At 47.6% G+C, this 23,481-nt stretch overlaps 1 protein-coding gene across 11 annotated transcripts in view; it reads left to right on the forward strand.

Annotated features, from left to right (window-relative positions):
- The window catches only part of CACNA1B (calcium voltage-gated channel subunit alpha1 B), a 480,390-nt gene that overhangs the window by 170,978 nt on the left and 285,931 nt on the right, over nt 1–23,481 (forward strand). For all 11 annotated transcript variants that reach the window (XM_048822713.2, XM_075120535.1, XM_075120538.1 and 8 more), the window contains 2 exons: nt 13,924–14,015; nt 17,064–17,216. In XM_048822713.2, the coding sequence (XP_048678670.1) occupies nt 13,924–14,015; nt 17,064–17,216 (245 nt within the window). The remainder of the gene's footprint in view (nt 1–13,923; nt 14,016–17,063; nt 17,217–23,481) is intronic.

The following is a 23,481-nucleotide window of genomic DNA, read 5'->3' on the forward strand; positions in this document are numbered from 1 at the left end:
TAGTGGTGGGATGTAGAGCCAGTCCGGTCTTGCTGCAGAAAAGACTCCAGGAGATGAACACCTGAAGATCAACCACCCTGCTAAGCTCTAAAGAGAGGAACCTCCGCTCCTTCCTCCTCTTCTAAAAGAGATGACCTATTTGTCATTTTTACCCCTTCTTCCCCAGGAGACCCTCACAAAGGCCTGCTGTTGGCAGGTTTGCCATATAGTATGATCCTTGTAGTCTTGTTAGGTTCATGCCACATGCCTGAACTAAGATAACCAGCTAGATTCTTAGGGGACTCTCGTTCCTGACAGAACACTTGGGGTGAAAGATCAGGCAGGCCTTATGCTTGAGAGAAGCACGGGCTTTGATCTACATGACCACCATCCCTAGATACTGGTCACAGGTTGGACTGGACTCTTTAAGAGGTAGCAGGCCCAGTCTACCAGTGCCTAGGGTTGCCAGGAGTCCAGTTTTCGACTGGAACGCCCAGTCGAAAAGGGACTCTGCTGGCTCAGGTAAAAGTATGGTTGGCAGCACAGTGGGGCTAAGGCAGGCTCCCTACCTGGCTCTGCACGGCTCTCGGGAAGCAGCTGGCATGTCCCTCTGGCTCTAGGCAGAGGGGTGGCTATGGGGGAAAACCGCAGCCAATGGGAGGTGCGGGGGCAGTGCCTGTGGGTGGGAGCAGTGCGCAGAGCCACCTGGCTGCCCCTGCGCCTAGGGGTTGCAGGGATATACCGACCGCTTCCCGGGAGCTGCCCAGAGCCCACACCCCTCATCCCCTCCTGTACCCCAACCTCATGCCTCAGTCCCACACCCAAACACCCTCCTGGTGCTCGTACCCCCTCCCATGCTTCAACCCCTTGCCCCAGCCCTGAGCCCCCTCCCACACCCAAACTGCCTCCCAGACTCCATGCCCCAGCCCCCTCCCTCAACCCAGAGCCCCCTCCCACACCCTAAACCCCTCATTTGTGGCCCCACCCTGAAACCGGCACCCCAGCCCAGTGCCTGTACCCCCTCTCATACCCTAATCCCCTGCCACAGCCCAGAGCCCCTTCCCACACTCCGAACCCCTCAGCCCCAGTTCGGAGCCCCCTCCTGCATATCAAACCCCTCATCCCCAGACCCACCCCACAGCCCGCACCCCCAGCCAGAGCCCTCCTTCCCTGCACCTCAACCCCCAGCCCAGAGCCCCGTCTTGCACCCCAAACCCCTAAAACCTGGCCCCAACCCAGCCAGAGTCCTCAGCCAGAGTCCAGCCCCCAGCCAGAGTCCTCAGCCCCTCCTGCACCCCAACCCTCTGCCCCGGCCCAGTGAAAATGAGCGAGTGAGCAAGGGTGTGGGAGAGCGAGCGATGGAGGGAGGGGAGATGGAGTGAGTAGGGGCCGGGGCCTTAGAGAAGGGGTGGGGCAGGGGCGGGGCATGGGTGTTCCATTTTCTGCTATTAGAAAGTTGGCAATCCTACGCCTGCCTCATTGATGGCTTTGTGATGAGGCATGATAGAAGGTAGCTGGTCTCTGCAAAGAGCCAGAGAGGTAGCTGCAGCAGAATGTAGACGGCTGCAGGAGAGTTTGAGATGCCAGGGGAATGACTCCAGCCAGGTAGGGCTAGGGGTGGCCTGCTAAAAGCAGGGAAGGGAGTTGGACTGTGTCCACTTCATTTGGGGACTCTAAGTTTCGCTTGCGACTTTGGTATTAATAAACCTGGACCCTTAGGAGTCAGGTTCCTGGGTCTTCTCTATCTTAACCGAGTGAAGAGCACACCTTTCCCTCCCCCACCCCCACCCCCAGTGTACACGTGCCCTCTGCTATCTGGTTCCACATCCACCCTCTTTCCAGTAATGGGAGAGGCAACCCCTCAAGGCTGAGATGAGGACCTGCAACTGTGCTGCATGCATGAGGTTCCACCAGGGATCCAGGGATCCGTAACTGGGTCTGGGGTGGAACTTGAGATGTGTGACAGTGGCTCTCTGGGGCCATGGCCCCTCACTTCTCTCCCCTCACATACCCCAGGAACAAACAGCTGTGTCTCCCTTTGCAATGCTAATGTAGCGAAGTGGAGGGTGACCTACTTTCTGGCTAGATCCAAATGCAGGATGGTGCTCGTTTTCCCAACGCAAAGTCAGGAAAACGTGGCCGGCCAAGCTTCTCTGCGAGCTTGCTTCATGTTCAGTGGGAGGAAAAGTCCCCTTTGCTGTTTTGTGGGTTCTGGCTATTAGTCCTGTCTTACCTAGCATCAAACAAGGCAAGATCACAAGACACATGATTGCACCAACATGTGCCCATGTTCCTGGGGAGCAGCCCTGTCCCCTGGCTCTCTGCACCCTGCAAAAGCTCAGCTGGATTTGAAAATAGCATGGCTCACGATTCTTCTGGCTCTCATTATAAGAATGGGAGGGTGTGTGGGGATCCCCCCCAAGGAGCAAAATCTGATCCAGAAATCATGCTCAGGAGATTGGCTTTCGGTAGCTCATTTTGGGATTTTGAAGCCTGATGTCTCTACATTGTGACCGTTCCTTTTGTGGGGCAGTCCTTGTGGCTTATTTTAGGAAGGTGCCAAACACCAGCCTGGGATTTTCATGGGGTCCCCAGGTCAGATGAGCTCCGTTAATTCCTAGAGATCAGTCCATAGGGATTGATGTATGCCATGGGTGACTTTCTGCCCTGCTTCTGTGCCTCCAAGAATGTGTCTCTGCATTTTATTTGCTGATGCAGCTTAATGAGGCAATGAGGAGAGAGGTTTACATTATATATCGAGGCCAAGTATCTTTGTACTGATGCCTGGTGTTTAATATATATAACCAGGGCTTGAGAAACCCACCCAGGATGTGTAGGAACTTGGAGCGAGTGGGGTGGCTGGGGTTAGGGAGCAGAACAGCTCCTTCCCCTGAATGCTTCTGTTTCCCTTCGTCACTTTGCCTCTCTGTGCTTCTCTCTGCCCGTCCTTTGTCTATTTCATTTGTAAACTTAGAGCAGGGACTGTTTCTCTGACCTCGATTGGGGCACTGAGGTGCTAGTGTCATGCAAATAATAAATACCAACGAAGAGTGCTAACGGTTATCTACCTTTAAATCGCACTGGGGTGGCTTTGGTCGTAGGGTGGGCTTTGGGGGGCTGGCCGCAGAGTTATTTTTCATGTGGGCTAGCAGGCTTAGTCGTGAAGCTAATAAGTATTGGGGAGCTGTTTCACACCTTCTATATAATATTGTAATCCCATGTTGGTGGGGGCAAATTGTTGTTGTCCTGCTTGGCAATGGCTCTGCCATGGACAGGGGTTAAATAAAATTAGAGCTAAGGCTCTTTGGGCCGGCAGAGGAAGGAATGGCTAGAAAAGCACTGTGCAGAAGTCTGGCTAGATGATTGGATTCCTTTGTGTCAGCCATCCAACAAAGAGCAGGCAAGCTGGGTGCTCACATGTATGTCCGAGGGTTACTAAGGTCGATGGTTAGGGAAGTTAATTGGGGATTGGTCTTGCTATGAGCAGGGGGTTGGACTAGATGACCTCCTGAGGTCCCTTCTAGCCCTGATATTCTATGATTCTATGATAAGTCTCTCATCTGTGGGTTAGCGGACTCCATGTTAAACTGGCCATGCTATAAATTATACAGTAGTGATTAGCATTCCTAATCTATTTGTCTGCCCGAATTTGGTGTCAGCTGCTTGCCTTCAGCAGCCAAGATAAAGCTCACACTCCATGAAATCAAATTGACTAGAAGAGGGCATCTTTCCAGATGGTGCAGTCAGTGCTCTCCTGGAAATCTGTGACATAGCTGGGAGAACAAGAATGTAAGGGGGAGAGAGAGACTGACAGCGATGCCATAGTGGTCGTTCGAGTTTGGAGGCAAGCCAGCCTTGCAGATGTGAGCAAAACCACTGCCACCATCCTGACATCCAGTTCAAGAGCTCATGCACTAGCCTTTCACCACCACTGACCTGCCTTTGGATCTGTTCTTGGGTCACAAGTGGGGGAAAAATAGTTTGATCTCATCCAATATCCTGTTAGTCCACATCCACCAGTTAATCCGCCAGGATTTGGTGGCAGAGGTGGTGTATGACTCAGCAGTCTCTTCTCAAGTAAGGTCCAAGTGTGGGATAACCGGAGTTAAATATATCTGTGTCTACATGGACTGTGATTGTGGTGATGAGATCTTGCTCTTGGGAACATCACTGGGTCACTGCAGGGATCAGGAAGGCAAGAATTGCTACACCCCCTGGGGAAGAGTCACATTACATGTTGGTTCAGCTGCATTTTGGAAGGCTTTCATCTTCCTCGGACGCATCAGGAATACGCCACTACTGGAAACAGGATAAATGGTTTGATGGACTAGAATGGCAGTTCTGGTGTTTCTAAGTCGAGAGTAGCAGGAATTGTTCCAGGTCAGCACTGAGGTGAAGTAGCAAGGCTGTGGACCTGACTTTGTCCCAATGTCATAAAGCAGAAGTAACTGCACTGAAGCCAATGGGATTATACTCATGTAATAGTGTATGATGTGAGATGAGAATCGGACCGTGTGTGCAGTAACCCTTGCATAGCACCTCACCGCATGTTATGCCTAGGTCAAATGAGTAGTATGAATTCTTCATTTTCACGAGCATCAGATTCTCATTGACTTTCAGGGTGCCCTGAAAGGCGTGTTTGCCAGGCTTTTCTGGAGTAGGTGGGTATCGCGCTCTCGCACAAATGACTAGTACATAGGTGCATACATGCCCTTCCTCTTGATATTTCCCATTGAGTGCTGCTCGTTCTGTGGAAACATGTGCTAAACTTTCATATCAAAATGAGAAAGCAAGTGACAATCACTTGGTCTTGCTTGAAATCGGGCAGATTCCCCTGAAAAGTTCTGACGCAGCACGTGAGTGGAACCGTTCAGGAATCTGCTGCCACGGGGCTGAGGTTGGAGTGAGCTTAGAGCGACTTATGGTGTGGGGTAGACGCTAGAGCTGCTCTGTGTTTCCGAATAAAGATCTCTAATTCCAAACTCCGCTGTTTGTGGGGCTAGACGGTTGATTACACTCAAATTCAGCCAGCTGATGGTATTCACAAACCTTGAAAGTCTCATCAACTTGTATCAGAAAAGTGCTACTCACTATGCTTCTGTTCAGTTGTCCAATCAGGGAGCAGAAGCAGTGCCATGTGATGAGAGCTGGTTGGAAAATTGTAAATACTTTCCGTGAAAAGGTTAGGAAAAAAACAAAAATATTTCTTTTATTTTCTACAACTTCTGCTGATTTTTAAAAAAAAGGTTTTGATGAAAAACTACACACCAGTTTGCAAAGACTGATTATATTTTTTGGCAGGGTGCAGGAGAGTTTCCTAGAAAAATCAGAAAATGTTGCAAAAAACATTTTCTTGTTAAAAACGGGTTGTTTTTCATTTAAAAATTTGTTTTGGAATGAAAAGATTTCAACCGGTCCTACATTTGATCAGTAATAATAATTAATCACTGGCCGAGGCCCCTTTATGCTCAGCTGTGTACCAGCATGAATAAATGACAGTGCCTACTTCAGAGCTTATAGTCTAAATGGAGAAGACAAGACATAACTGGTGGATGAAACAAACAAGCAGGTCGGGGTAGGGGACAGAGGGTGACAAAAAATGATAGACTAATGATGCACACAGCCTATCAGGAGCAGTAAACGCAACTTACCATCTGCCTAGCTGCTGTCAGGTTTCGGTTTCCTGTATGTGTTATGGCAGAGGTGAGTTCCAAGGAGGGTCAGGGTGGTGACTTTACAGATGTGCACAAAACGGCTTTTCCAAGCAGAAGGGGCAACATGGGAGAAAGCATGAAGGTGCTTGGGGTAGAAGCACCGAACTGGACAATTGAGGCTGGTGTTGAAGAGCGAATAGATACAATGAATGGGTTGTGAACCACTCAGAGTCTGGAAATTTGTTATCCAAACTAGTCAGCCAGTTCTTGCGAAGAACGAATACAACTGACAGCAGTCAGGCGTGACTTGCAAATGAGTCATAGACCAACAAAGTGGCCTGCATGTGCCAAACACTTACTATTCAAACAGCTGTAGCAGAAGAATTGTGGAACTCTGTGATATTGCATTGATTTCAGTGTCCAAGCAGGAGATGGAGGTCTCTGGAGCTTAGATGACTTGGTATGGGTCTAGAAAGTCTGGGTCCAAAACTTGGTTCTACTCCTGTTTTGTTATAAGGTCTTGGGCAAGTTGCTATATTCCATTTCCCCACAAATAATATGGGGATAATACACATACCTATCTTTGAAAAGAGATCTGAGACCAAGAAGAAAATGCTGCATGGAGATTATTGGTATTTATTAGGACAGATATCATCACATGGAGCTATTACACATAATCTTAAAAGTTCTTTTTCTTATTGTGTGAGCATCATACAGTCTTTGAAAAACTGCTGTCTTGTTGATTAGGTTTGTGATGGAGTTTCTTCGGAGGGAAACTGTGGCAAGCATCAAGAGAGCTGTCTCTCTGCCTTAATCTCTCTACCTTGAGTCAATTCTTGAACCGGAGGTGCTCCCTGGGAACTGGATACTGGTGTCTGGGCTGTGGTCGCTGAAAGAGGGGTTTTTCCACACAACATTTGGGCTCACCTCTGTTCTAGGAGTGGTGTATATAGCGTAAATAAACCAGTTACATTAAAAAAAATACCCTGCATCTATGCCACTGATTTCTCCTCTGATGGGAAACTGAGCTGCAAGGCCCTGACATCTGACGGTGCTCTGAAGAGGGGCGATGCTGTGGTTATTTACCAATCTCAGTGGTTTCAGCTGCTGTTTGACATGACTCTTCACCCCCCCCCACCCCTCCACACACACACACACACACACACACTTCTAGACTAAAGCTGCTGAATTTCTCACAACTCTAGTTACAATTCTCATGCAGAGATCTCTCCGCGGTCCCCTCCATTGCAACTTATCTCATTATGAACGGCGACCAGGGTTTAGGCTGAAAAAAACAGGCCAAATCATCTGCAGTTTGGTGTTCTTCTAACCCTGAGCCTCAGTGATTATTCTCTGCTGAACCAGGACCCACAGTGTCATTTAAGCAGAGGCATCCACAGAAAGCTCCTTATCTAGGATCATTATTCCTGGCACTTAAGTCAGAAAGTCTCCCTGTGTTCAGTTCCCTTTTTCCTCTCCTCCATCCACCTATGGAGAGAGAGCAGAAAGCCTTTGTCATCTGTTCCTCACGGGATCATGTGGAAAAGATGAACTAAGTCTGCTAAGTTTCAGAGGAACAGCCGTGTTAGTCTGTATTCGCAAAAAGAAAAGGAGTACTTGTGGCACCTTAGAGACTAACCAATTTATTTGAGCATGAGCTTTCGTGAGCTACAGCTCACTTCATCAGATGTTTACCGTGGAAACTGCAGCAGACTTGAAAGCCAGGATGAACGCAAGATAGCAGCTGTTCTGAAGAAGAGGGTTAGCTTTTTCCAACCCTCCTTGCCTCAGGCTTTACAGATCCAGAGGCTCAGTTTGAATAAATTTTCTGGCCTTTTCTTGCGACTGTCTTTGATCAGCGTTTCAGTAAGAAGATTCACAATCATGTCTCCATGAAATCCCTGGCATCAGGTGACAATGTGTCTCTCGCTGTACTAGTACAGTAAAAATACTGAGTCCCCCGGAAATGAAAACAGACAATTATTTACCCTGAGTTTTTTCTTTTTCCCCTTCGCATCATTTTATAACCAGAGGAATAAGCTTTTTTACATATTATCCCAGGGACCACTGGAACAGAAGATGTCACATATTTCTCATAAATGGGCCTTGGTCTCTGAGGACAGAAATTGGCCAGAGAGCACTTTCATGGAGGGACATAAGATGGGAAGTTTAGTTTAGCCAAGTGATAGTACAATGGGATAACATAGTGCAATGCTATTGGGCAGTGGGGGAATAATGCACTCCATTTTCATCTTTGGACACCTTTGTTACAAGCCTACATTAACTCATGAAAAAAGAGTCTGGTCTCTCACTCAGCCTGCTCACACAATTCACGATTCGACAGCAGAACTCACTGCAACAAGATGCTATTCCAGTCAAGAGTGTAGTGGGATTTTTCAAGAGCATTAGACATTTATATGGATAACAAGAATATCCAGGATTCAACAGGAAATATTTTAAAAATAAAGTAGCTTTGGAAGGAATGCAGATCTCATGCTCAGGGCAGAAGTCAACTTCTGACTACTGGGGTTGAGAGGGAGGAGCCTTTCCTGGGGGAAGGTTGTCCCATCACTGCCTGGGTCTGTTGCATGTTCCTCTGAAGCAGCTGGTACTGGCAGGCCACTGTCGGAGACAGGCTTTTGCGCTAGATGGTCTGGTATAATTGCGGATCCCAAGGGTTTTTCTTGACTCAAGCAGTTCTTGATCTACTCAGGTAGTTCCAAAAAGCTCCAACATTCTGCAGAAGCCGCAGTGAGGGGGAACATGCAGCCTAGCACACAGCTGTGGGGGTAAATCTGTTGCCACACGTGCCTCTCAATAAAATGAAGTTTCTCTCTGGAAAGCAGAGTCCGTATTGTTTCAGCAAGACTTTGTGCTGTAGCTTCATTGTCAGTCTCTAATCCTCACACTTGTGTAAAAGTCCCTTCCTGACACAACTGCTCAGCTTCCAGTCTCTTCCAATCCCGCTGGTTTCCCAGTCCTCCAGAGAGTCCTCCAGTGGGGAAGTCAAGACCTACTATTTCTAAAGCAAAAATCAAGCAGAAACCACCCACCCCAAATCTACAAATCATCAAGATGTCCTTATAACTCATCAAGAAGCATGAAAAGGTACAGCCCCAATTTTTTCCCTTGTTGCTAAGTCCCCTCTTAAACTTCTTTCCCTCTATTTTTATTCTCACTGTCAATTTCCTCCTCCAGCTCTGGCTCTTCAGTTACTTGCTCTTTGTTCTCACTTGTTACGCGTGCAGACAGGAAAGCTTCCGCAGGATTTTCAAGTCATGCTTGTCATCTGGCTTGTTTGATCTCTCCCTTTCTCCCCCATTTTTAATAATCCTTCTTGCTCCAGCACAGCCCACAATGGGTTCTGAGGGTTTACAGCTTGAGTTCAGGGAATGGGGCGGAGGGGGGGGGGAGCGCGGGGGGAGAAAGACAGCCCTTGTGCGAATTTTATGAAGTTAGCAGAAGCCTTCGGTTAATTACATCCTTCCCTTCATTGGGGATTGGTATTATTCTCCATGTAGAACAGCAAAACAGCACAGTGGCAGAACTGGCCATACAGGAGCTGTAGATTATCATGCAATTATGTGGGAGAAATGACGTTATTGCAGAATATTCGGAAAAGTGCCGTACAGGAATTGTATTGTCACACACTGGGGTAGGGCAAATGGTTATTAACAACACAGGAGAGGCGAGTGGCTGAGATCCTTGACTAAAGGGGGCGCAGGGAGCGGGGGTAGCTGTAAATTAGGGAGTTTTTATTAACTTCAAACCTCTTCAGAACATGTCAGGGGAATGAAGAGCCGCCTCTGAGCAGAGACAGCCGGCGCTGTCACTGGGGCACTTATTGGCACCATGGCGCTCATTGACTCTCCTGCATCCACTCCCAGTCTCTCTCCAATAAGTTTGAAAGCAAACTGTGAGAGCACAGGGGCTACTCCTCTCAGCCTGTAGCAGGCAGGAAAAGGCCTGGGTCAGGGCGACATGAGTCCATGTGAAAGCCACGGGAGGCCGCAGGCACGGCCAAGGCAGACGTTTAAGGCTTGAAGTGCGTGGCGCTGCCGGGCTGCAAAGGTTTGACACGTGAGCACTGGCATGGTGGGGGAGGGGAGGAAAAGGCGAATGGCAGCGTGAGCACGAAAGCTTCAAATTCGATGCCCCTGAATGCGATAGCTATTGGTTTAAATGATCTTCGGGAGCTTGGGCTCAAATGACAGCCCCTCACAATATGTTCTCATTCTTTTCTGGTTGCTCCAGTTCGTTGGTGCTTGGGAAGATGTAGGGCTAGTCATACTGGCCAGAGACAGCTGTAACGTGGCTTGGTGCCCGCAGCTCACTTCGTTCAGCCCCTGCTAGGCCCGGACGGGGCTCTCACCCTGCTTTGCCAAGGCACTCGGATCCTGACTTCAGCACTTCCTGCTGCTTGAATCCTGGGCTCCCCAGTGTATTGCATGCCGGGGCTACACTGAAAACTTCCGCAGGCATAGCTTTGTCAAGCGGGGGTGTGATTTTGCTGACGTAGCTGTAGACAGTTACACAGCAGAAAAGTCGCTGTGTTTGGTTTAGCTTATTTCGTTTGGGGAACTTGTATAAGCTATACTGACAAAAGCACTCTTTTGCCTGTAGCAGCTGCATCGACACCAGGAGGGTTAGCCAATCTAGCCATACCAGCAACCGCTTTCTGGTATAGACAAGGCCCCAGTCCTGGTCTGCCAAACACTTGATGATTCCTGTCTCAGGCTTTTTTACAGCGTTCCCCGACCTAAAGCATCCACTATGCTATTACAACTGCTGGAATCTCTCACAGCTTTGGTAATACATCTTAATGCCTACTTGCGACAACCTCTGCTAGCCAAGTCCTTTGGACAGAGTGTAAATTGTGCTTCATTGCTTAGCGGGTTTGTGATCTGGGCACATGTCCAGGGATGGACTAAAATGAGCCTCGCTTTCAACAGAACCATAGATGAGGGTTGTTGGAAATAACATCCTGGGCTGTCTCGTCAACTCTTTGGTTGCGTAGGAACCTCTCCTGCTTGAGCCTAGCTTTGAGTCCCTTTAATATTTGAGGCCAATGTAGCTCACTAGGCAGAGAGTTGCATTGTCAAGAATTGCCCCCCCCCCCCTTTAATTGCTTTCCTAAGGCAGGATTTGAACCCAGCTCTCCAGTGGCAAAGGGCAGCGCATGAACACATCATGAGCACATCTGCAGGACATTGGGCCAGACGGCTTTACTGACCTCTGTGGACGAGGATATTTTTTCCATCTGGGAAGGAGACAATGGCAGCAGTGATGGCTGCATGGGCAGGAGGCAAGAATGGCTAAAAATGGCCTGGGTCTGTGCAACTGGATAACATGGTTTTGGTAATTAAATATTCATGGTAAATAGGCTCCATGGCCTGTGATGGGATGTTAGATGGGGTGGGATCTGAGTTACCCAGGGAAGAATTTTCTGTAGTATCTGGCTGGTGAGTCTTGTGCATATGCTCAGGGTTTAGCTGATCGCCATGTTTGGGTCGGGAAGGAATTTTCCTCCAGGGCAGATTGGAAGAGGCCCTGGAGGTTTTTCGCCTTCCTCTGTAGCATGGGGCACGGGTCACTTGCTGGAGGATTCTCTGCTCCTTGAAGTCTTTAAACCATGATTTGAGGACTTCAATAGCTCAGACATAGTTGAGAGGTTTTTCGCAGGAGTGGGTGGGTGAAATTCTGTGGCCTGCGTTGTGCAGGAGGTCAGTCTAGATGATCATAATGGTCCCTTCTGACCTAAATATCTATGAAAAAAACGTTGGCTCTTGTAGACTCCATTGGCAGGGCTAGTTCATCCGCACCTTCTTTTTTGTTCCTTCTGTTAAAATAGCCGCACAACGATCCTATCAAAACTTAACGGATGTTGCTTACAGTGACTTTAAAGGGAGCGATCAATAGGGAGTAGGTGAGGTGCTTTTCCCTTCTGAGCTGTTTTCTGTAGTTGACATGTGTTACAGGGGATCTTCCTTCCCCAGATCTTAACATTTTCATTGTCGAAACCCCAAAGGAAGAGCTGCAGTAATTACTCTTGTCATTGAGGGGACACTGAGTGTCTAAGTTGGCTGGAAACCAGGGGTTCCAATTTCCTTGCTCCGGGAAGATTGCATTCCTGATGCCTTTTGGATCCTATGCCCTCTTTTCTTCCCTTGCTGCTGGAGTGAAATGTGGTGCACTCAGGATAGCCTGAAACTGTGGTGCCTTTTTGTTGTCTGTGTGTGATGCCTTTTAGTGTCTATGAATTGTCTGCCTGCCAAGATGGCAGCCATTTTGTTCTCAGAGTTATTGCAGACTGTTACAGGGTAGATACTCACACCATGCTCTTTCAGGGAGATTTTACTTTTTTTTTTCTTGTTGTTTTCCTTTCTCTAAAGTAGGGTGTTTTGGACCAAACTTACATTTACACATGCATAGAGTAAACACTGTACACTGTTGTGTACAGGAACTGCTTTAGTTCAAAGAAACCATCAGCATTATGGAGTCTCTAATAAAGTGTCTCACACTATAGCCTTGTTAGAGGCTAATTTATGGTGTGACAGAGGGATGTGTTCCCCTATCATCTCACTGGGAAATGGAAAAAGGAGCCATCTTTCTTTAGTTGGAGGTTGGCCAACTGCCCCATTCCCCAGTAAGACCTTGGGTAGGAAAAAAGGGGGGCAATGAAATTTTCTTGGAATATTTTCACCCCTCACTGAATTTTCAAAAAGAAAAGGAGTACCTGTGGCACCTTAGAGACTAACCAATTTATTTGAGCATAAGCTTTCGTGAGCTACAGCTCACTTCATCGAATGCATACTGTGGAAAGTATAGACGATCTTTTTATACACACAAAGCATGAAAAAATGGGTGTTTACCACTACAAAAGGTTCTCCGTCCCCCCACCCCACTCTCCTGCTGGTAATAGCTTATCTAAAGTGATCACTCTCCTTACAATGTGTATGATAATCAAGGTGGGCCATTTCCAGCACAAATCCAGGTTTTCTCCCCCCCCCCCCACACACACAAACTCACTCTCCTGTTGGGGGGGAGGGGAGAAAACCTGGATTTGTGCTGGAAATGGCCCAACTTGATTATCATACATGTTGTAAGGAGAGTGATCACTTTAGATAAGCTATTACCAGCAGGAGAGTGGGGTGGGGGGACAGAAAACCTTTTGTAGTGGTAAACACCCATTTTTTCATGCTTTGTGTGTATAAAAAGATCGTCTATACTTTCCACAGTATGCATCCGATGAAGTGAGCTGTAGCTCACGAAAGCTTATGCTCAAATAAATTGGTTAGTCTCTAAGGTGCCACAAGTCCTCCTGTTCTTTTTGCGAATACAGACTAACACGGCTGTTCCTCTGAAACCTGTCACTGAATTTTGAAATTCAATTGAAATTTCAGAATTTGAAAAATTTCAACCAACTCTGTAGTTGGTTCCATCTGGAGTTAGTGCAGTAGGTAGAGATAGGCATCAGCTGAAGATGTAATTGGCCTGCAGATTTCTGGACACTGGGGGCCAGTTTTCAAAAGAGCACATTTCGTATTAGGTGCACGATAGGAGCCGAGCTCTTGAAAATATGACCCCAACTGTGAGTACTGAGCAAATTTCAAAATGTCATCAACATTCTGAATTTGGAGGGGATTTTTGGTGGGATGGGGAGTGGGTGAGGAAATTTAGAATTGTTTTTCATAATTCCTCTAGTCTCCAATTGATCCAAACAATTATGGAGGTGGTTGAAATTTTTCATACTTGGAAATTTGCAAAATTCAAGGTTGTGTGCTGTGTGAATTCCTCCCCACACTCAGGATCTTGTGGGGTGGCTCAGCAATCTCCTAAAGAGCAAGGCAGGCGACTCCAGAAGGCTAAGTTAATAATTTTGAACTCATGTAACTGAAGGAGGTAAAATTGTTCAAGATTAAGTGGAAAACATCAAAATCAGATAAAACAAAAAGTATTTGTGTGTCTGTGTACATGGGACATTCTACTCTACTGGATGGAATCAGAACTGCTCAACCGTGTGTCATAGACTCTATATTGCAGAGAGCTAATGAAGATTTTCCTTTAGCTCGACTAGCAGGGATATGTAACTTAGGAGCAGGCAGATATGCATTGTATGTTTTCACTGGCTACTGAATGCAGTGTAATGACCACCGTGAAGTCCTAGGTGGCCTGAATTTGTGATCATGCTTCATTTATTTGTATTTTGAAAAACTCACATTTAATTCAATTTCTCTCTCTCTCTCTTTCTCGCCTTTCCCCACCCCTGCCCCTTTTTGTCTTAAATCAGGATTCTAGCCACCGCTGGGACTGATTTTGACCTACGGACCCTGCGAGCTGTTCGGGTATTGAGACCTTTGAAGTTGGTGTCAGGAATTCCAAGTGAGTGTAATGAGAACCATTGCAACATCATTGTCAGAGAGGCCCCCTGGCCTTTGGGGTCTGTGTCCTCTGATCTATATAATCTTCCCCCTGCTTCCTATCGCACTGGGGTGCCCTTGCTTTCCACGCCTGAGGTCCTGATTTTCCATTGCTCTGTGTTGTGGGTCAGCTTTTACACCTATGCAAAGGGGGTGCAAAGTGCTCCCTACTAGGCCCCAGGATTGGAACTTCACAGATTTGGATCTTGAGACGTCTTCACTCTGGGACTTGATCTGTACTCCAAGCACTGCCAGATGCCAAGTTTGCCAACCTTCTGGCCTCTCGAATTGGCTCGAATTGGCTCGAATTCCCAAGGGAGATCTTTAGCTGGAGCTAGGACAGTTAACACCAAATGTGGCTCTGGCCTCCCATGTTACTCAGCCTGTAAGTAACACCAGGTAAGGGCAAGGGAGATAAAGGGAGAGTACCTCTAATCAAGTTTTCACCATAGGCAACGTGATACTTTTATCGTTTGAGTTGCCCAGATGCTCTGGTGAGGGGCACTGTAGAAATACAACTAGTGATACCTGTTCATTTTTCCCTTTCTGAATTTGGAACTGAAGCATTTTCCATGCAGCATGAGGCAGTGAGAGGAAATTGTTTCCCTTTTAAATGGGATGCACTTACATGAAGCTCAGCTGTTCATCCAGACTAACTCATTAACATCCTTCTCCTCCTCTCAAACAGCAGCCTGGTGTTTCAGCTCTACTCCAGAGGTGGTTTCTTGCAGCCAAAACACCAGGGGCTGTGCAGAGCTGATGAGGAATGAGCTTCCCTGCTTCTTGTGCTGGAAACTTGAGACTGCAGTTCCCTTTGGGAGCACAGATTACATAGGCATTTCCCATGCAGAAGGAAAGGGCTCATGCCTCGGCTTGTGACAAGCTGACATCTATTTATTAATATGTATTTGAAATGAATAGTCATAGGGAAATGCCCTTCATCTGTTAAGCACCAACCAACAAGTGCTTTTTGATTGTGCAAGGCCATTTAAATAGACATGATGAAGCATTGGAGGGGAAACTAAGCTGAAATGACTTATCTAAGATCACTTGATAAATCAGAGCTGGGACTGGAACTTGTGTCTACTACATCCCAGCCTACTGCTTTATCCACTAGGCCATTGACTGACCCTTCTTCCGAGCCCACTTGTGAGGTGCATTGAGAGTGTGGGGAAGGATTGTCCTGCCATTGCCCATGCTGTGGGTGGATAAAGAGCAGCTTCCACTCCCCAGGGCTGTAAATCAGGCACCTTTCTCTAGCATGAAATTCATATGAAAAATTAAAGCAAGTTTAATAAAATAATCATGATCCCATATAGGAACCACAAGGAGGGTGAAATCACAGATACGAGAGTTTCTTAAAGGAGAACAACACACCCACTCCATTGCATAAAGGCATCCCTGAGTAAAGAGATCAGCACAAGGAGTCTGCACCACTTAAGTCCAGCGTACGCCTTATTCTGAATGCGTAAGTGGGACTTCCGTGGCACAGAGGCTGTGTGCGGGCTCTCTGCATAGGGGCGAATTTCACTTCACTATAACCACACAACATTACACACTTCCATGGAATACTCTAGGGCCCCAGTCAACTTTCTAAAACTGATTATCTGGTGGGAGAGAGTCTCCCATTTTGATGATTACATGTGAGAAAACTGCTACTTTTTGCTTCATGGGCACTTATGCCTTATGAAAACAGACATTCAACTTAATACAGCCAGCCACAACTCTTCCGCCCCTTGAGCCGAGTGGTAACTATAGCCCAGTGTGACACCATAGATTTAAGGCATACTATAGCTCTGCTATATAATTGAAAGGCTGCTTTGGGATGATCCTTTTGCCCCAGTGTGGGCCCCACAGCCAAGGTAGCTTTAAACGGGTGGTTAACAGTGCATTGCTTTCCTTAGGCACATCTGCATAAAATGATCAGACACCTTTATCTCTTTGCCGTCTCCTCTTTTCTCCCCTGTTTTAATTGAAACTGAATTTGAGTGCTGGTGAAAAGGCCCAAGATTGGAAGCCCGAGAGACAGCAGGCCTTTTTGTTTATCAGTGGGTCTCACTTAAAGCAGGGCAACGTTTTTCCGACTAATCGTTTAGTCACTGAAAAATGCACGTGGGGTTGACTGAAATGATTGGCAACTTTGCGTGGAGTTTGCTGAATCGTTTCAACCAAACTGGAAAAGTCTATGTCCGTCGGTAATGTCGATAACATTTCGTTTGGCTCCCCAAAAATTCTGTTTCGATTTTTCAGGCTTTTGTCAGAAGTGAGGAAAAGAGTCCTAAAAATGACAGGGGAGGAGGCGGTGCTGGTGTTGGCTCCCTTTATAAGCTTTAGCTCCCAGGTTAGGGCATTCAGTGGGGATGGGAGAGACACAGGTTCAATTCCCCTCTCTGTCTGATGCAGAGCAGGCATTTAAACTTGCAGACTTGGCGATGGGATATTCTGGTATGGGGCTTTCTCAAACTCCCCTCTTAAAGCTGTTCCACTTTTTATCGATAATTATAGTCACTGGAGCAGGGCCTTAAAGTTGGGTCTCCCACCTCCCCGGCGAGTGTGCTAACTACCAGGCTGAAAAGCATTCTCACTTCCCCCCCTCGCCCAGTGACTGTGACTTGCCATGATGCTCTCTCTGACCCACTGACTCCTTGGCCCCTGTGGGAAACAAGAGTGCCAAATTCACACCGATTGTGGCATTAATTTTTTTGGTATTTGGACCCATCCTCTGGGCGCTGGCTTGAGACCACCAACATGTTTCACATGAGCCACTGAACAGCTTTTAGGACCTGGCCTGGCTCCCACTGATGCTAATTGGAAGATTTTGATGGGATCTGGTTCGGAGCCTTAATCCTTACTGAGCAGAGAGAGCTTTGAATCAATGACCTAGAAGAAGAGGCATTGCTGGACATTGCCAATCCAGAGCATTTTATTAAAAATCCAAAGTCCCCTACCTTCCAAAAAACCCTTCTTTTCCTCCAGTCACTGACTACAATAATTTCCTTGCTTCCTACAGGTTTGCAGGTTGTCCTCAAGTCCATCATGAAGGCCATGGTGCCCTTGCTCCAGATCGGGCTGCTTCTCTTCTTTGCTATAGTGATGTTTGCCATCATTGGGCTGGAGTTCTACATGGGGAAGTTTCATAAAACCTGCTTCTCGAATGAAACAGGTGAGATTGAGCTGCTGCTGTTCCCTCAGTAAGTCAGCAGGGCACGCATTGTCCGTTTGAGGGCCTAGTGTCCTCTCTCAGGGAAGTGACCTATGTAAGAAAGGTTGAATTCCACCAGGTTTTTTGTGATGAGACTTAAAGCCAAAGTCCAGGAGCTTGTCTAGTGATGATCCCATGACCCAGAGGTGTCTTGACAAAATTCCAGCTGGCATAATTACCTTCTGCCTCCCTTATTCATCCTGCAGTTTGACTTGGATGTAGTGGGCCCAGTTTTCTGCTGATACAAATCTCTGCAGCTTGACTGACCCGGTACTCTTGACTTCCTGTTCTAAACTGTTGTGCACTGAGCCTGTTTCTGTTCTTTCCAGGGTGATTTGTGTGTAACATTTGATGATGAACACAATTTCCAGTTTTTGTCTCTAAGTTCATTCAGTCTTCTTCAATTTCTCCTTTCCATTCAACTTAGTTTTCTGATTCTTATTTTACCCTCAATGTTTTCTGGCTTTCTTCTAGCTGATTAAACAACAGCCTTCTATATTAGACCCCTTTCTCCCTCCTGCTTTGTTTTCTTTTTCCCCTTCCACTCCTCCTCTCCCTCCCAGCCCACTTTCTCAGTGCTGCAGAACGCCTGGGTGCACACATGCACACTGCCAACCAGATACATTCTCCTCTCATTTACAGCACTGTGGCTGGGATGGATTGACTCCCAGTTTACACCAGCATGTGTCAGAGGCAGCTCAGGCCCTCTGTGTGTGTGTGACTTTTGCATTGTAACTGGCAATCAGGCACTCATGGCGCTGGCTGGATGCAATGACTTTTGATTTCCAGATGATTGGGGTTCTGATGTGCAGCTGTTTAATTGTGAGATCTCTAGAAGGTTGCTGGGGTAAGAGATAACACCATAGCATGAAGCCTGGGTTGGGACAGATGGCGAGCAGCAGAGAAGTCAGAGAGAGAGAGAGAGATGAATGAAAATTCTGTGAGGAGGACACAGGGGTGAAGGACTTCACAGAGAGGGAAGTCAGAACTGGACAGAGCTTTGAGAAGAGCAGGCCAAGGGCATGACCGTGAAGGTGAGTCGGAAGGATAGTCCAGAGACGGTGAGAAAGAGGAACTGGAAGGCCGCTAGGTATGACTGGCCATTGATGTGAGGGTTGAAGTCCCTGTGAATAAGGAGAGACAGGGACAGATGGAAAAATCAGTCAGAGAGGAAGAAAGGTCCAAAGGGGTGGTTCAGAACCCAGCTGAGGGAGAGACGAAGGAGGGAGTAGAGTGCGAGCAGGCCAAAGCTGAGAAGGAGAGGGCCGAATGAGGGGCTATGGCAGATGAGAGGAAGGCGGAATCTATGGCATGACCACAGTCTTCCAGGTGGGGCATGTAGGAAAGAGAGAGGCCTAAGAAGGAAGTGGCGAGGGAAGCAATTGTGTGGGGTTTGGGAAGAGTGTGATGCAGGCTCCTGGAGCGTGGCCGGGGATGTTTAAGTACCAGTCTTGTAAGGGCGACATGGCTGGGCCCTTAGGATACGAGATAATCATGTTACAGTGTGTGCTAACGCTGTGAAAAGTATCTACACGCTGACCCCTCCCATCTGCTGCACTGACTCCATAGTCCCGCGGGGCAGCCCTGCCGTTACATACAGTCCGATCAGCAATGCAGCACCTGTGGTTGGAGAGAGAGCCCCCCCAGCGTGTTAATAAAAGGCCAGATAAAGGATAAGGATAAAACCTGGCAACTGCCATAAGAAACGTTGCGTCCTGGAAATGGGAAATTGGACCCTGCAGTGAAAATAACATGTGTCTACCTGCCGCTATGTAATAAACCCCAGAAAATAGAGGATTAGGGCCCGGACAATCAGAGTCCCTTAACTAAGGGCAGGGTGCAACATCAGAATAGCCGCTTGGGGTGCAATTTAACTGTAAAAAACACAGAGCGTGTTCTGCTAAGTCAGCTCTTTTGGGGGGCAGAGGGAGCCTGTCTGTTTGTTCTGTGTTTGTACAACAGCCCAATGGGGTTCTGGTCCAGGACTGGGGCTCAGAGATGCTACCACAATTCAAATTGATAATAACAATATTATTGTATTGGAAGTGGAAGATCTTTCCCAAGCGGAGACGGCAGTGTAAGCAGTTATATAGAGCTTTGCCTTTTCAAAGAGCTTTCCAGCTATTAGTGAAATGATCCTTACACCCCCCTCAGTGAGCTGGGTAGCTATTTAAATAGGCTTAAAAGGCTGCCTGGCCATTGAATGATGTGGGGCTTTCAGCTCTGTTCTGGGCTCAGAAATAACTTCCATTGAACACACGCACAAGGCCACTGAGCAGCAGCATGGGAGGCAGTGTTACCTAGTGGTTAGAGCACTGGACTGGGACTCAGGAGACGTGATTTCTATTCCTTGATCTGTCAGTGTGTGATGGCTGACCTCGTACAAATCACTTCCCTTTGTGTCTGTTTCCCCATCTGTAAAATGGGAGTAATGATACTGACCTTCTGGGTAAGATGCTTTGAGATCTCCTGATGAAAAGCGCTAGATAACAGCTAGGATTGTTCCTATTTTAGCCCCATTTTCTAGCTGGGGAAATAGAGGCACAGAGAAGGGAAGTAACTTGCCCAAGCTCACCCTGCAGCTCACGTGATAGAAATGGGGATGAGGTTTCAGGGGCCGGTTTCTCCGTTTTTGCGCCCTGTGTAGTCATTTATGCCAGTGCAAATGGAGCGTGAAAAGCTCCTGAGTCAGCCTGGTAATGACTGGTGTGCAAGCAGCAGCACGGGGTCAGGGCAGCGGACAGTCTGGCCCCAGGTCTCCCGGGTGACTGAGGGGATGCAACTGGGGAGATGTTTGTTTGAGATGAGAGAAGATTGCAAGCACATGGGAGCAGAGACACAGGTGGGAGTCAGACTGTTTGGGGCCTGGCTGGTGAGGAGGAGGATCTGGTGTGGTAATGAGACAGCCATCGTCTGGGCTGACGCACTGGGGACCTCCAGAGGGAAAATCGTGAGTGGCTAAAGAGCCAACACTCCATAAGGGGAGCTGTAACAACTCACATCCGAGGTGGATTGGAACAGAGGGAGACCTGTAACGCGTCTACACCACACCGGTGGGTTACATGTGGAGCCTGCCAACGAGTGAGTGTGAGGAGGGGAGAGCCCTGGATAAAGAAGATGGCTAGAGTGGTGGTTAGTGGTAGACAGAAGATGGGGAGAGGTGAGAACCAGGGAACAGAAGATTCAAGTGATCAGGTGTTGGTCTAAGCATCACCTAATACTCTTCTTTATGCCCTTGGCACTTAATAAGTGGGCAGAGCGCTGCTTAGAATTCTCAGCCTTTCCCTCACTGACATGGCGGCTTTGGTGGGTGGGGCGAAGGAGGGAAAGTAATTAGGTAGCTGCTGGGTTTTTTTCCATTTAATGTTTGTAGCTTCTTTAAAAAAAATAAATAAAAGCCACAGTCCCATTCATGGCCACTTGGGAGCCACCTTGGTGTATGACATCATGCTGATGTTATGACTGACAGATCTCCAGGCCAAGCGGAAGGCTGAGCCCTGTTTGTGGCATGTGATGTAACATACCCCGCTTAGCCCTGCTCTTGGAGCAGCACTCGAGTATGGAACTGGGAGCCCAGCCAGAAGCTTGTGAGTACCATACATCATGGCATCTGGCATCTCAACAGGAGGGAAGCAGGGCCAGCTCCAGAATGAAGGTTATGACCTCCTTAAAGCCTCCACCTTACCAGTGTATGAAGGAGTCGCTGTTAAAGGGCACCACGCAGCTCTCTGCTCTGCTCTGTGGTTAATGTGTTCATCTACAGATGAATTACCGAAATTGATTCTACCCAGTTCCCTCTCCTCCCCTCCTCGCTCACTCCCTCCGATCGGAAACGGAGCAATGGCATTTCTGAAAAGGCAGCGGGCGAGGTTTCCTGGATCTGGAATCCCTCGTGTGCAGGGAAAGCAAACATCCCGCTAATCTAATCAACCAGCCTTTTAAACCTAAATGCCTAATCTCCGAAGTGGTGCATTAACAAACTCAGGTCCATTTGCTCTGAGCATTGACTTCAGGGTGGGAATATGAACCTCCTCAAGTAGCTACATACCTGGAACAGTAGTAGGGCTGGGGATCTGGGGAGTTAGGGGGCTTCAGGCCTGGTCTTGTTCACAGTCCCCAAATGAAACAGTCACTTAGGATTCTTATGGAAGCCAAGAAGCAAAGAGCAGTAATTCAGAAAGACGGCGAGCTCATGGGATATGAATGGAAATGTGGTGGCTCAGATCGACACAGCATTAGTAATCCTATGGTACTGGGCGGCTCAACTATAAGGGGCAACTATGAGTGTTTGTGGGGTTTTTTCCCCCCTCAAATATCAGGGAAGGTTTGTCACGTGACCTTTTATGTATGGCACAATGGGCTGTTCTGAGTTTATGGAAAAGACCCTTTGTTTTGGTGAAAAACAGGCAAAAAATCTAAGACCCACACATTAGTGTGCAATTTTCAGTGAATATGTGATATATTTTCCACTCTCCATAATCTTCCATGCACTCGTGTGTTGCTGACACATAGAATTCTTTTATGCACAGCCATTTGCACCTGTTCTCATTCACCATTCCCTGCTTACCAGACTCCAGAAGTTAAGGTTACAAAATCATCTTGAGATAGGAAGGCATTACACTAATTTCTGAATTTTCCTTTGGACACCTACCTAGCCCTTTGAAACATGCAGTAGAGCAGTGATTCTCAAACTTTTGTACTGGTGACCCCTTTCACTTAGCAAGACTCTGAGTGCGACCCCCTTTATGAATTAAAACACTTTTTAATTGTGATGGGGTAAGGCCAGATAGATATATTAGCTCCAGGCTAAACAAATCCCTGGTACCAGGATAAGTGAAATGGCAGCTGCTCTAGGTCAATTAAGACAGCTGGGGCCAATTAAGAACTTTCCAGAAGGCAGGGAGAATGTTAGCTTTGACTGGGACACCTGAAGCCAATCGGGCTGGCTGAAACTAGTTAAAAGCCTCCCAGTTAGTCAGGTGGGTGTGCATGTCAGGAGCTGTGGGAGGAAGTTGCCAGCAAGTTAAAGAAGTATGGGCTGGATGAATGGACTATAAGGTGAATAGAAAGTTGGCTAGATTGTCGGGTCAACGGGTAGTGATCAATGGCTCCATGTCTAGTTGGCAGCCAGTATCAAGTGGAGTGCCCCAAGGGTTGGTCCTCGGGCCGATTTTGTTCAATATCTTCATAAATGATCTGGAGGATCGTGTGGATTGCACCCTCAGCAAGTTTGCAGATGACACTAAACTGGGAGGAGAGGTAGATATGCTGGAGGGTAGGGATAGGATACAGAGGGCCCTAGACAAATTAGAGGATTGGGCCAAAAGAAATCTGATGAGGTTCAACAAGGACGAGTGCAGAGTCCTGCACTTAGGATGGAAGAATCGCATGCACCGCTACAGACTAGGGACTGAATGGCTCGGCAGCAGTTCTGCAGAAAAGCACCTAGGGGTTACAGTGGACGAGAAGCTGGATATGAGTCAACAGTGTGCCCTTGTTGCCAAGAAGGCCAATGGCATTTTGGGATGTATAAGTAGGGGCATTGCCAGCAGATCGAGGGACGTGATCGTTCCCCTCTATTCAACATTGGTGAGGCCTCATCTGGAGTACTGTGTCCAGTTTTGGGCCTCACACTACATTGGATATTCGGAAAAACTTTTTCACTAGGAGGGTGGTGAAGCACTAGAATGGGTTACTTAAAGAGGTGGTGGAATCTCCTTCCTTAGAGGTTTTTAAGGTCAGGTTTGACAAAGGCCTGGCTGGGATGATTTAGTTGGGGATTGGTCCTGCTTTGAGCAGGGGGTTGGACTAGATGGCGCCCTGAGGTCCCTTCCAACCCTAATATTCTATGATTCTATGAAGTTGTGCTGTTGGAGAGGCTGAGTAGTACACACTGTATCAGGCACAAGGAAGGAGGCCCTGAGGTAAGGGTGAAGTGGCGCTTGAGGAAGTGAGGGCTGCTGTGGGGGAAGTAGCCCAGGGAATTGTACATGTCATGTTTCTAAAAGGTCAGCTACCATAGCTGATACTATTAGGGTCCCTGGGCTGGAGCCCGGAGTAGAGGGTGGGCCTGAGCTCCCCCCCCCACCCCCTGATTAATCACTGAGACTGGGAGACAACAGAGACTGTGCAAGGAAGGATAACTTCTCACCTCCCTCACTGGTTTATGATGAAAATGGCTCCGTAGACTGTGACCCTTGTCTCTAGAGAGAGAAGGGTTACGTGG

Source organism: Caretta caretta, chromosome 16, assembly GCF_965140235.1.
Source record: "Caretta caretta isolate rCarCar2 chromosome 16, rCarCar1.hap1, whole genome shotgun sequence".
NCBI lineage: Eukaryota > Metazoa > Chordata > Testudines > Cheloniidae > Caretta > Caretta caretta.